Source organism: Tripterygium wilfordii, chromosome 19, assembly GCF_013401445.1.
Source record: "Tripterygium wilfordii isolate XIE 37 chromosome 19, ASM1340144v1, whole genome shotgun sequence".
NCBI lineage: Eukaryota > Viridiplantae > Streptophyta > Magnoliopsida > Celastrales > Celastraceae > Tripterygium > Tripterygium wilfordii.
The window spans coordinates 12,518,142-12,531,870 of record NC_052250.1 but is presented as its reverse complement, the minus strand read 5'-3'; the positions used below and the strand labels follow the sequence as shown (position 1 = coordinate 12,531,870).

The 13,729-nt window shown below is 38.5% G+C and overlaps 3 protein-coding genes across 5 annotated transcripts; 1 reads left to right on the top strand and 2 right to left on the bottom strand.

The window, feature by feature from the left end:
* Positions 1-240: 240 nt before the first annotated feature.
* LOC119985004 (protein MHF1 homolog) lies at positions 241-2,076 on the bottom strand. The gene is made up of 4 exons (XM_038829149.1): positions 1,879-2,076; positions 1,680-1,751; positions 1,136-1,216; positions 241-922 (listed from the first exon to the last, which is right to left on the bottom strand). The coding sequence occupies exons 1-4, from the start codon at positions 1,982-1,984 to the stop codon at positions 777-779; spliced, it is 405 nt and encodes a 134-aa protein (XP_038685077.1). The 5' UTR covers positions 1,985-2,076; the 3' UTR covers positions 241-776.
* A 777-nt stretch (positions 2,077-2,853) lies between these two features.
* On the bottom strand, positions 2,854-6,379 carry LOC119985269 (magnesium protoporphyrin IX methyltransferase, chloroplastic-like). Of its 3 annotated transcripts, none has more exons than XM_038829514.1 (3): positions 5,716-6,379; positions 5,019-5,438; positions 2,854-3,178 (listed from the first exon to the last, which is right to left on the bottom strand). In XM_038829514.1, exons 1-2 carry the CDS (start codon positions 6,289-6,291, stop codon positions 5,031-5,033), a joined length of 984 nt encoding a protein of 327 aa, XP_038685442.1. In that variant the 5' UTR covers positions 6,292-6,379; the 3' UTR covers positions 2,854-3,178; positions 5,019-5,030. The 3 variants fall into 3 exon arrangements, with proteins under 3 accessions (XP_038685442.1, XP_038685443.1, XP_038685440.1); XM_038829515.1 differs by having other exon boundaries at positions 2,854-3,156; XM_038829512.1 differs by lacking the exon at positions 2,854-3,178 and having other exon boundaries at positions 4,813-5,438.
* A 288-nt stretch (positions 6,380-6,667) lies between these two features.
* LOC119985871 (signal recognition particle subunit SRP68-like) lies at positions 6,668-13,616 on the top strand. The gene is made up of 14 exons (XM_038830318.1): positions 6,668-6,807; positions 7,015-7,110; positions 7,194-7,260; positions 7,432-7,542; positions 7,935-8,130; positions 8,345-8,430; positions 8,756-8,951; positions 9,701-9,812; positions 10,658-10,785; positions 10,873-11,079; positions 11,190-11,299; positions 11,858-11,987; positions 12,389-12,538; positions 12,982-13,616. Exons 2-14 carry the CDS (start codon positions 7,020-7,022, stop codon positions 13,204-13,206), a joined length of 1,809 nt encoding a protein of 602 aa, XP_038686246.1. The 5' UTR covers positions 6,668-6,807; positions 7,015-7,019; the 3' UTR covers positions 13,207-13,616.
* Positions 13,617-13,729: the final 113 nt, after the last annotated feature.

Genomic DNA, 13,729 nt, shown 5'->3' with positions numbered 1-13,729 from the left:
ATGTTGTAACCATGAAAACAAACGAAGAAACCACCCAAACCATTAAATAAAGTATATAATAGACAGCCGATTATGGGGGAGATAGAAATAAGCGAACAGTAGCAACCATCTTTATGATATCTGCATCTGCTTCCATTAACAGCTTCAACAAGCAGTAGCAAATTGGACCAAAAGCTGAGAGTGAACTAAATTTTTGTCACATTTTGTTGTATTCAAAAAACATTTATAAAGAGCTGCAGATAAGTGAGAAGCGATCATTGGGCATGTTTTCGACCCAAAACTCTGAAATACTTAAGCCGAACAACGCAGCGGTTGCCTTGCAACAAGAGCAGATATGTCCAAACAATAAACTCAAAAACAAAAACCTATGTGTTCCCCTTTCAAATTCCCCACTTGCCTATAGAAAAGAAAAATCAGCTCCAATGAACTAGTCATACTTTCTGTCCTTGAGAACCAGTCATTTTCTACCTATCCACCCATGACTTTGAAAGGGTCATGTGGTTTACTGGTTTTGTCATGGAACTTAATCAACTGATTATTGACAAAAGGCCCATCTCAAGTTCTCAACTACAACAACAATAACGATTTCAACAAGAAGTCGCACAAAAAATTATAGTAGTATATAAAGCATCAATAGTATCAGAAGTGCCATCCATCCTCTGGAATCTCTGCAGCAAAGACAGATGCGCCATCCTTCAATTGGATGCTATTAATTAACCTAGATACAAGACTCTGTCAACTTGATGTGTGCTTGGCTATAGTTCCATGGCTGCCTTTTAAGCATCTGGAATATGCACCACACCATCAGCATTTTCTTCCTTTTTCAATGCTTTCTTCCGCTTTCTCTCCTGTTGTGGTTCTTTTGCTTTCAGATCGTTACAGAAGGACCTCAACACAGTAGTTAGGTGTTCATTTCTATGAGCTGAAATATAAGAGAACCAATGGTAATGAATCAAGAAATAACTAAAGCAGGAATGCTGTTTAATTTACAAGCAGGTGTTCTCTACCCCTCGCCATTTCAAGACATGCGAAAGGCCCATTATTAACCCAATGAACAAAAAAAACAGAGAGCTAGACATCAAACCCAAACTTAGCGCGCCTAGAAAATGAAACTCGAGAACTCAAAAACACTTACCAGTAAGTATGACATCTTCCATGTTCACAGTCTTACGACCACCATGCTGTGCAAAAAGTTCAAGGTCCTTGGCCAACTGTTCTGTATTCAGAAATAGAATCCATTTCGTTAACTCAAGCTTCATCTTTTTAATTTAAATCTCAAATTGACAAACTAGCTTTGCAGAAGCTAAAATCCAACAACATGCCCTTGACTAAATTCCAGCAATGAAATGGAAACCAATAATTAGGTGGCTCATGTATACAGTTAAGACATTAGTCTGAAGCTTTAGTTAGTGGTTCAACATATATCATTATTTCAAATCCTACGTACCAAATACAAAGTCCAATGTCAAGAAAGCACTTAATCACGTTATTATCAATCCAATTCATAAGCCGAAGTGCAAAGGGAATTCAATTGTGGAAACAACACCTAAAAATCAAAATCCTATTTCGTATGAATTCCAAATATGAATCAGTGGAAAAATAAACAAAAACTAATAATTACCATCCAAGATAATAAGATGAATTAAACAGAATAGAGGATTGAGCTTTCAATTTTCTACCTGAATACTTAAAGGCCAAGTCGGAAATGCAAGCCACAATTGGTTCAGATATTTCCATTCCGTTTTTCTTCGCTGCTCAGAAAATCAGAAACAGATAAATTACTGAAAAAAAAAAATTAAATAACCGCATAAAGAATCTTACAATTGAACATTATTCAGAAAAGAAAGAGAGCCGACTAGTAGGGATAAAGGAACGAACCTTCATCTTCAGAGATGGAAATTGCGGAGAGCCTGAATCGATCCCGCAAAATTTCTCTCATCGAGTCATCTTCTTCTTCTCTCTCCATATCGCTTCCTCGCTCCATTCTAGTCAGAGATTTCTTCTTCTATCAGATTCACAGATTTGTGTTTCCACCTTTTTCCCGGAGTTCTCACACAACCAGCGTGTTTCATATTTCCAAAACAAAGAGGCGCGGGCTCGTGATAAAACGCGTAGACTTGACGCCGTTTATAGCAGCTGGGCCTTTTTTGTAAACCAAAAATGGGCTCCAGCATTCTCTTGGAGGCCCAAATGATATAATGATGGACCCTGAGAACCAATGGTTGGTTCGACCAAGGGCCCAAGACGGTGATATATAATTAATGATTATTAATTATTAACGTTATTTACAAATTAAATGCTATATTGGCATCACATGCAAAAATAATTAATAATTATTATTCACATAATTACATATCAAATTGTCAATAAGACAATTTTCTTACAGATTTTGAAGCGTCCGTTATTCATCTCCTCGTAACCATAATCATATCCCTATTCAACGCCACCCCATAAAAGGCAATTTTCTTATTGCTCGAAAGTTAAATTACGTTTTAATTGGGATCGTGATTTAGCAAAATTAAAAAGATAATTCCTTTGTTTGGTTATTCAATTGCTTTAGAGTTTAGAAGGGGTTGGTGATAGCGTAATTGGTAAATCTCTATGGGTCAAATCGTATGAATTCAGGAGGTTCGAAGTTCGATTCTCATTGAGAGCAAAACTTACGCTTACTTAGTCATCAGGTGAAAAACTTATATGCACGCGGACCTGACAAGTTCGATTCTCACTGTAAGCAAAACTTATTCTTACCCAGTCATCAGGTGAAAAACTTACACACGGACTTGACGACCCGAGTTTTTAGACTCATATCAGTACAAAAGAGAAACTTATATGGTATCGTTCTCTTTGTGGCATAAACTTTATGGTGCAAATAAGTAACATCCACAATTGGACACTGAATATATGAAGAAGTTTTTGTAAAAGAAAAAAAAACATCCATGTTTGGACGCGAACATTGGGAGGGCGGACTTCCCCTCATGGTAGATAATTGGGCAATTGGCGCAGAATATAAGATCCCCTACCCACAAAAGATTGGGAAGGACGGCATTCATGGCTATTGAACCTGAAAGCTTAAGCAGCCTCGACCTTTCCTCCCTCAAGAAATCACCTGAATTTTCTACTAAACAAATCCTCCATCCAAAAGTGCTTTTACCTTCCCTGTACGCCAAAAATCATCACTCTGTGAAGGCAGCAGAGTCAAATTATGTATACGAGATTGCTAATCCACCAACCCCACCCAATGAAGCTAGCAAAGAACAGGTTAGCAAAGATGATAGGACTAAATCCATAAGGCACCCACGATGGAGCAGAGAAGAAACATTTATTCTTATACATGGAAAGAAGGTCATTGAGAGCCAAACTCAAAGGGGTCATAGATTCATTGAAACCCCAGGGTCAGATCAGATTGGGTCTAAGTGGGAATCCGTCTCATCGTATTGCAGACAGTTTGGTGTCAGAAGAGGACCGGTTCAGTGCCAGAAAAAATGGAGTAATCTTATTGGTGAATTTAAGAGAATCAAAACATGGGAGTTAAGGATGAAGGAGAAGGCGGAATCATTCTGGACGATGAGGAATGAGCTAAGGAGAGAACAGAAACTGCCTAGTTCATTTGATAAAGAACTTTATGATGCCTTAAATGGGAATGTGGTACCCATTCCAGCAATTCCCTTGACACTAATTACTGTCACAAGTACCGATCCAAATATTGGAAATAGAGGAGACATAGCAGCAGCAGAGGAAGAAGAAGAACTAGAGAATGAAGGGGCTGCGGCAGTACTTTATAGTGGTCAACGTCTTGCCAGAGAAGATGGTTTGTTTGGGAATTTGGAACAGTCTGGATTGGAGGAGATAATCCACAGCCCTAAGAAGGAAACTATATCAGAGGCAAAGAGTACCCCGGTGTCTGTTTCAGGTAAACAATACAAGTATCCATTCTGTTATAATACTGTGTAGCAATGCATAGCACTATAGCAGTGATTCTTTCATATTAGATGCATATGAATTATGAAGAGCATAGAAATTTTTGTAATTTGAGACTCAGGTTTTGAATAAGGCTTATCACAAGTATACTGTACACAGCGTTCTTCAAGCAAATGACTTTAGTTTCTACTTCTTAGTCGCGAGTAAATGACTCTGAAGAGTAAGCTAACCAGCTGAAAAACAAGCAATACACGCCACTCTAATTTCCCACGAGTAAAGGGCTCAGAGCATGCATATATAATCCGTTTCTTGTTTCTGTTCAGCAGGTACAGTGAAAGATAAATACGAGGCCTCTAATACATGGATGGGATCAATGTCTGAGCACGGACCGAAGCGGAGATGTTTGTCATCAGATCAATGTGAGGATACTGATTTTGGGAATGGATTGACCAGAGTTCTAGAGATGAATACTAACATGTTGAACACCCAACTTGAAGCTCATAACTTGAACTGTAAATTGGATAGGGACCAGCAGAAGGAGCAGAACGATAACTTCCTTGGTGCTCTTAGAAGACTCACAGATGCAGTGGGAAGAATTGCTGATAAGTTATGACCACATCATTTGAAAAAAAAAGAGGATGTTATAGTGAAGATCCCTTGGCTACAGTGAGGTGTTAAGGACTTAGGGGGTAAGTAACTAAAATTATTTGATCATGTATCTCTTGTGTTATCTCGTTAATTTAGGAACTTGGAACAATAAAACAGGGAAGTACAAATGTACGTACACCCACAATTTTAAGCACAAAGTTGAGGAAATGAAAAAGAATTGAGGGAGCAAACAGTTTATCAGCCGAAATCAAAGTCATCAACAGAGACTACAAATGAAGAACAAGATTTTCATAAAGTGTATCAAATGTTAGATACATGAACATCTAATATACATGAAAAGCATATAACCAAATGTTTTGAATTGAAGTATCAGCATATAAATACATAAAAACAATAACAAAAACACGTTGAAAAATTTGAGGATGCACAAAGGAGTCGGTTAATTTCCTAATCTAGCACAATAGTTCAATAAAACAAAATTTGAATCTAACCTCGTGTTGCCTCTATACCGGAACAGCCTCAACCAGTCTTGCAAAGTAAAACTGCGTAGTAGTTAGGCCTCTCTTTCTTATCCTCCACCCAACTTTCTGCAGTGCTCGCTCCACATCGGCCTCTGCATGAAGATATGCCCTCGTTGCCTTTGAAGGGCCTGGGAACAACTCTCCAATCCTTTTTAACAGATCATAGTAAAATGTCTTTGGTGCAAAGCTCAAAATTAATCGTTTATCAGCCAATGAAGCAAGATGGGCAATCATTCCATCAGCTTTACTTTGTGGGTAATGTATCAAAACATCTAAACAGACCACTGTATCATACTTTCCATTTAAGCTCTCCAGATCACTCACTTCAAATTTGGGCATCACTATCGCAGCTGAGGAGCTATCATTATCCACCTGAAGCTGCTCTTTTGCCTGCAAAATTAAGAAACCAACTTAGAATCGCTTATGTTAACATAACTGAATAATAGTGGATCGTTTACATAGTTGAATGCAATATACAATCATTCAATTCCCGCAACCCACTGCAACCCACTCTATATATTATCATAGACTCTACATTGGAATCACAAGACATCATCAACAAGAACAAGAAATAACAGGCATAAAGAAAGTCATATGCACATCAAACAAAACAGAGCGGCATGACTTATCCTTAGGGCAGTTAACAGTACATTTACAACGCTCTAACCTGCTTCTCAGCTTCAGCAACCATGGCAGCCGAGATGTCGCTCGCCGACACTACTGCCCCCTCCTTCGCGAGCGGAATTGCTAGACAGCCCGTGCCACAACCAGCGTCGCAAACAGTAACCCCATTCAGTGACCCCTCTTCGGTCAACATCTTCATCACATTCTCGACGGTCTTCGAGTGCCCGAGTCTAATGTCACGCTGTACTCTGTTAACCTCATCGGTTTCCCCGTATATCTTCTTCCACCGTTGGAATCCTGAGTTGTTGAAGTACTCCCTCACGACCTCCTTGTCGCCACCGCCGACCTCCTCCGCCTGGAGTCGCCGCCTCCGCTCGGGATCAGTGAAAGACAGTACGGCAGCAAGGGCGGCCACAGAGCCTCCGCCAATGACGGCGATGGTAGTGCTGTCGACGGCCGGGATGTCAGTAGCTGCGGCTATGGAAAAAGGGGGAATGGCGGCGACGGTTGAGGTTCTGGTTAGGGTTTTAGGCTTGGAGATGGACGGACAGGGTGGAGAGAATATCGGGTTGTTGGCTTGAAAGGATGTAGAGAAGGATAGAGACGACATATACGCCATCGTTTGAGGGAGTATTCTCTCTTCCGGGCGGCAAGGAGAGGGTGGTTACGCTTGTAATGGAGGGAGTTGGCGGGTTTTTTGGATATGGTTGTTCAGGATAGGATAGCATCGATCACCCTCACGTCCCTCCGATTCTAGTGGGTCCCTTTGTTGTTGTTTTGGAGGGTCAAACGATAACTAGATAAGTTCAAAAGTCAAAACAAACTCCATGGGCTCAGAAATTGGGCCATTATCAAAGCTCATAGACAACAAACCGTTAAATGGGCCCACCATGGACTTGTTCGGGCTGCTGCCCAGCCCACTGTAACTTGTTATTTTATACGATTTAGGGCCAATTTGTCATATATAATTTACAATTAAAAAAAGAAACAAACAAACAAACTGTAATTCCGATAGTGACCTTACCCGACCCAAACAAACACTCGCCATTACCGTTTTGTTTCGAAGCATCATAGGAGTACGCAGCACTGCGTTAGTAGCCGCAGCCATCGTGCAAAATCTGAGGCCTTCATCCAGGTACGACTATGCCATCCCAGAAGTTTTGCGGATCTGTAGACTACACTGTTTGGCTGTAGAAAATTTAGGAAAAACGCTGAATACCTTTGTTCTCCGTGGATTTCTTCGCAACCAAATTGTTGGACTGATTGTAATTGCCTCGATTATTGCTATTTTATGTTCCTGATTTGTTTTATTGTTGAATGATCCTTCGATTTTGTAATGAAGGAGTGATGGGGAAAGATAGGGATGTATCGATCATGGAAATTGACGGCTCGAACCCTAACGATTCCGATCAGATTAGCTCTAAATTCTCAATCAACGGTAACTTCTCTTATTTATTTTTCTAATTTTAATCTTTATTAGCATGATTTACGAAGATTTTAATTTCTTCGGTTGGTTTCCAGTGTTGCAACTATTGAAGTTCGCTCAGATGCAGCATGGATTGCGGCATGGGGATTATGTCCGTTATCGGTATTTGCTTGTACCTTCAGCTTTATAGTTTGTCTTAATTTTTAATTCGCTGCAGAATCTCTGCTTTGTGCCTATGTTTTAGATTTTTTGGGTTGATAATGTCCAAATTTATAAGAGAGTCTTGATTATGTGGGTGTCCTAGTTTTGATTCATAATGGATTTTGTTAACAGGAGGTACTGTACTGCTCGGTTGCGGAGGTTGTATAAATCCTTGAAGTTTACTCATGGCCGTGGCAAATACACCCGAAGAGCAATTACTGAATCCACAGTCACTGAAGTTAGGTGTGTTGGAATTTTAATCATAGAATATCTACTGGCTTTGAAAAATTCAGCCTCCTACTGAAGATACTGAGATGTACATGGTGAACCCTTGAAACTGGAATGTTTAAACAAACCCCATCTATTATTGTCCTATCCTCTTTTGACTGTATCTTTTTTCTTCCTTATAAATCTAGTACCAAATTATGCGGGTCATTGCAGTATTTGGTGTTATTGAATGTGATTTTTCCGTTGATTGAGATTGTAACAAGAGCAAGTATCTCAATTTATCTTATGTTAGTCTTTTAGGCTTCTCTCCTTTATAGCATTTAGCTTGGAAATAAAGAGAAAAAAAAAGTTGTTCTTAACCATGTTCATTCAAGTTTAACAATCATTTTTATTTGGATTCAAAATAGGTTTCTTCATTTGGTTCTTTATACGGCAGAGAGAGCTTGGAGCCATGCCATGGAGAAACGGCAGCTTCCAGATGGCCCAAATGCGAGACAACGCATCTATTTGATTGGTAGGTTGAGGAAGGCTGTAAAGTGGGCGACCCTATTTTCACAGCTATGTGCAGTCAAGGGGGACTCCAGAACATCTTTAGAAGCTGAGGTGTGTCTGTGTATTCTTTGGCTCCATTTGTATTGCTTTAGAGCTGTTCAGTATCTGAATTAGGGTTTCATTCAAACTATTCTCCTCTGTCAAGTGCTTGTAGGGTAGAACATGAAAGAGAAAATGGTGTGGTGAACTGGATTCAGTTTGCTTTTGCTTTAGCTTTAGCAGAAGCATTGAGATAGATGAAAATGTTTGTTGGTCCAATTTGCAGGCTTATGCATCCTATATGAGAGGGAACTTGCTGTTCGAACAAGATCAGAACTGGGAGACTGCATTGATAAATTTCAAAAGTGCCAGGTGCATCTCATAACTCATAATATATGACTTCCTTCCTGTGAGAAATTCGAAAAGCGTCTCTCTGAGTCTCTGTCAGTAACTTCTGGTGTTGTAAGAATAAAGAAGAGTAGCAGTTGATTGCTGCGGTAATAATGACTTGTGTTGGAAGCTCTTTTACGAAACCTCTGGTTTTTCCCCCTTCTCCCTTCTTTGGGGGTGGGGACTTTATTGTTTCTCTCTCCAATCTAGCCACAATGATGCTTTAGGAAATTGGAGAGCTGGACCTTTCATTGATCCTCTTTGTGATTGCATTTTTTTTTGGCTCACCGTGCTAACAATTTTATAGAGCTGTTTATGAGGAGCTTGGGAAATATGGGGATCTGGAGAATCAAGTTTTGTGCCATGAGCGTGTCGAGGAGCTAGAACCAAGTATTCGATACTGTTTACACAAAATCGGCGAGTCAAAAATGCAAACCTCTGAACTTCTACATATTGGAGAGATGGAAGGTCCTGCATTGGACCTTTTTAAAGCTAAATTGGAGGTGAGTTTGATTATCCAAAACAGCAAAACATGAAGTCAGATGATGCATGCATAGTTTATATTACTGTCTTTAATGTGAATGAAATTAAGATTATGATTTTCAAATTTCTTGTTGGCTTGCTGCATATAGGTTGTATTATTTTTTCTGAAGAATAGTCAATAATAATTGATTGAGTTCTCAGTTTTTCATAAAATGTTATTGTGTGCATGAACCATAAGTCCATAATCCATTTCTTTTTTTTTTGTAAGAGCAGCATTAACCCAACCTCCTAGAGTTGGGGATAAATGCTTTTAGATTTTTCAAGATATACACTATGGTGTGAATGGTTGCTCCCTTTGACTTTCTATCTGATTCAAATAAGTGTTACCTTGTCTAGTAATTTCTATTAGTATTTTATCTTCAGGCTGGAGTATCTATTAAGATTCTGATACCCAATCTGCTTCTTTTGCAGAGTTACTTTCCCTTATTGCAAGAGTCGAGGGGATAGAATTATATTTTTACTTCTTTATGGGCCTAGTTTCTATTAGCAACAGTATTTCCTCAGCTTATCTGCCTTGTTAACTTGTGGCAACCTCCTTGGTGTGCTTTAATAAAGCTCTCAAAAGAACCTGTTCGAAACAAATCAAGAAAAAAGTCCTCATTGAAAGAAATTTCATATGTTCTGTTTGTAAATTCATTCTAGATAAATATGCTGAAAAGGGTTATTTTCTATCTTAACTGGTGTTTGTCAATCTTACTGATACTTGCAGGCTGTTATGGCTGAGGCAAGGTCTCAACAAGCTGCATCTCTTACAGAGTTTAATTGGCTTGGTCATAGATTTCCAATATCCAATGCCAAAACTCGGGTTTCCATTTTAAAAGGTCGGTACTTGGTTTATTTAGACAATGATGAAGATGTGGGCTATTTCAGAATGAACAAGTTTACTGTTTTGGCATCGCTTCTCTTCTAACCTCATCTGTGTTTGGGGATTTGCATTATTAACTGAAATATTGTAAATAGCTCTATATTTTAGGTTATTCTATTTGAGAATTGTGATATGTATACGACTACATGTATATTTACAGCTTTGAAGTTGAAATGTTGTCCGAGTTAATACAATATGCCATTAATTGCAAACCTCTTATACCTGTATGACATGCATGTGAGCTGATGTGATTTTAGCAATCTTTCATCTCCGATGGACAGTCTTCGCCCTTCGGATTTGGATATAATCCTCGGGCTGTATATATAAGTCTTTAGCTTGTGGGTCGTTTCTCATCATTTTTTAGGTTAGGTGGAACTTACAGTCCTTACTCCTTTGCATGTTTCATTATTTCTTTAAGTGCTCCTGATCTTTCAAGCCTGAACTGTATCCGTACACTATGCCGCTGGTGATCCCCTTTTGAAATCACTCTTTTGTGGCATCCTGTTTTACAGTTTTTCTATGTGAAGTCTTCTCCCCTTTTAAGTCATGGCACTTGACTTAAAACTATAGTTCATCTTGTCGCAATTTTGAACTTGCTGCTGCATTTGAATTTCTTTTTGGAGATTATATTTTAGAATCTGTTGGTGAAATATTACCATTTTTAAGAAAATCATTATCTGGTCCGATTGATGGTGCTGAAAAGAGCTCTCTCTCTCTTTGCCCCTCGGGCAGAGAAGAAGAAAAAGAGCATTGACGGTTAAACTGAGAGTCTTATTAATGTTTCTCATGTTCAAACTTCAGCTCAGGAATTGGAGAAGGATTTGTATGGTTCTGCTGCGGATTCACTTCCAGCAGAAAAGAAGCTACCCATATTTGACAAAATTTTCACTGCTTATCATGATGCCAGGAGCTGCATCCGCAATGACTTGGTATGGAACTCTGGCCTTTAATATTGGTATCACATGAAAATTTTCTCCTTTAGTTTCACTCTGAGTATGATGTGCTGTACATACTAGGTCAGTGCAGGTAATGCTGAAAATATGAAAGATGATTTAAATGGTCTTGATAAAGCTGTTAGTGCTGTACTGGGGCAACGGACCATTGAGCGCAACCAGCTGTTGGTTATCATTGCAAAAAGTAAACTTATAAGACGTAGAGATGATAAGAATGAGAAACTTACGAAGCCCGAAGAGCTTGTTCGCTTATATGATCTTCTGTTACAGGTTAATAGTTATAATTATGTTTGTTATGAAATGTCATAAATGTGTGAAAAATTATACTCGACTCAGTACGTCAACAGATATTGTTAACATAGTAATCTTATATGCAACAGAATACAGCCGATCTTTCTGATTTAGTTAGCTCTGGAAGAGATAGAACACCTGAAGAAGTGGTGTTTGCTGAAGAGTGTTCACTTCGAAGTTTGGCTTTCCGAGCAGAAAGGTCTTTTTTCTTGTTCTTTGTGCCACCCGTAGTCTCTTGCATACACTCTCATACTTAAGTTTCGTGTTGTATTTTGTCTCATTGAGAAAGTGGTTCTACAATAATGTTTACTGATATCTGATAGAGTTTAACTATGGACTGCTTAAAAATCAAATTTTTTGTTGGCTGCTCACTGGCTTAAGTACCAAACTTGTTTTAAACAATTTTTTTCTACTGTACTTTTTTTGGAGGACATGTATAGAGTCTTTCTTTGTCCTGTATTCTACTTTAATTTGCAGTTAAAAAATGAAATTGGGGATCAAACTTGAAATTTATTTTTTTCGCTTGTTTGGCCGCACATTGAAAGACTGGACTGACTTTTGGAGTAGATTTAGTTGGTGCTCATAGCTTATTTTACCTTGTGTTGAACTCTCTTATGGTTGCTAATGCTAACCTTTCTTTTGCATCGCCATCTAACTTGCTCACTCCACTGCTTGAGCTACCAAATGTGTGCGTTCTCTAATCAATTTTGGTGTGAATATTATTTCTCAAATCAGTTTGCCAACTGCTGCTTTTCAGGTGTTTCTTCTTAGCAAGGTCATATAGTTTAGCTGGAAAGAGGACAGAGGCGTATGCTCTATACTGCCATGCACGGTCTCTTGCTGAGGATGCCTTGCAAAAATTTCAAGCTCGTAATGACGGTCATCAAGTGTGTATTTTCAGTTCCTTTCTTTGAATATAAAGATCCAACTGAAGCAGCTGAACTTTTCTCCTTTCTCTCTTCTTTGTTTTCAAATTTTTAATGTTAAATGCATGAGCAGCTGTATGGGCATGTATGTCTTTTCACCTTTCAGGGGTTTCCCAGGTCTTGACAACTTTCCTTTCAAATCAGTGAATAATCTTGCAAATTTAAACAACTTTATTTTTCAATTGAGACTCACATTATTTCAACAAAGAAGGATATACTGTCACAGATTCTTTTTTATGATTTTTTCTTGGATGCATTAACATATTAATGCTTCATTAGTTTGGTTTAAGACTCGTGATGTTTAATTTCAGAGCAGGAAATGTTTTTTGAGTCCTTTTTGTTTTTCATCCTCTTGATATCAGGCAATGATCAAAGAGTTGAAGATGTTATACGATGAGTGTAGATCTAACAGTTGCATAGAGCATGCTTTGGGAATTATGGAGGAGATAAAAGCTCCAGAAAATCTCACAAAAAAGATATCGACTATATCATTGAATGGTGCTGACAAAAAGGTACTTCCTATCTAGCATTTTATTTTCATTTCTGGGAGAATTTGGAATTTTGGATGCATTTGACAAAAATTTACCATTATTTTGGTTGATCTCATTTTCTCTATTTTCGTAATTGCAGTTTCTTTCTCTCATTTGCTTTGGTATTTTGGATGACCCTGTCTGAATATAAATGTTTAAAAAAGAAATCATGTCAAAACCCCTCATGGAAAAGTTAATAAAACAAGATTCTGTATAGCCCACCTTTACTGTCAGAAGCACTTGACTAAATTGTCGTCTGTTTCTGTATGCAGAATATGCTTTGCTTAAGAGTTACCTTACGTTTTTCATTTGTTCTGTACATTTTAAGGGACGGCACTTCAACATGTTCAAGTGTGTTTATAATCAAGCACATAGAATGGCTTTGGGCCTTTTTACCTTGGTTGACATGTTGATTTGGATTTCAGGTGGAAAAATACCTTCTTGAAAAACTTGATATCTATGAGTCTGCAATTGGTGAATCGAACACCAGAGGGGCTGCACGCATTGAACCCTTTCCTCCTGCTTTCCAAACAATATCTCGTAATCCAATTGTTTTGGATCTTGCCTATAATTGCATCGAATTCCCATCGATTGAAAGCAGAATGAAGAAAGACAAAAAGGGCTTCATTAGTAGGTTCTGGGCCCGGTGATCACCTGTAATTGTATTGGTTTGCATCTCCCAACAGAAGGATGAGGAAAGAATTAGAGGCCTTCTATCCATAGTCCACGGCCAAAACATTCTGGTAATCAATATGTTGCCTCCTGAATCCTGATAAATCCTATTGGGTTTTGGGGTCGCTTGGATTTGAATCTTTTGAATGGTGAGGAAACTGGAGACTACCAATTTGAAACCGGAACTTTCTTCTTTTAGCTTTTAACAGTCTTGTTTAGCAATGTGTTTTCCAGAATTTTGCATGTTCTTTGACTTCAGTACTATTGAGTTATTGGCCTGGATGGCCTGGTGCTGATTCAATTTTCTTTAAACTCTAGCTTTCTTCCGGAATTTGTAATATCCTATTCGATGACATCGAGGAAGAGGACTTTCCTTTTTTTAATGTCCTGTGCTCGTCTCTCTCAACTTGTGTTTATCAATCCAGAGTAGCTTCTTGTGATGGGTACTGAAGTTGGAATAGTAAGTTACACGAGAGATTCTCATTCTCCTCCTGCTCACTG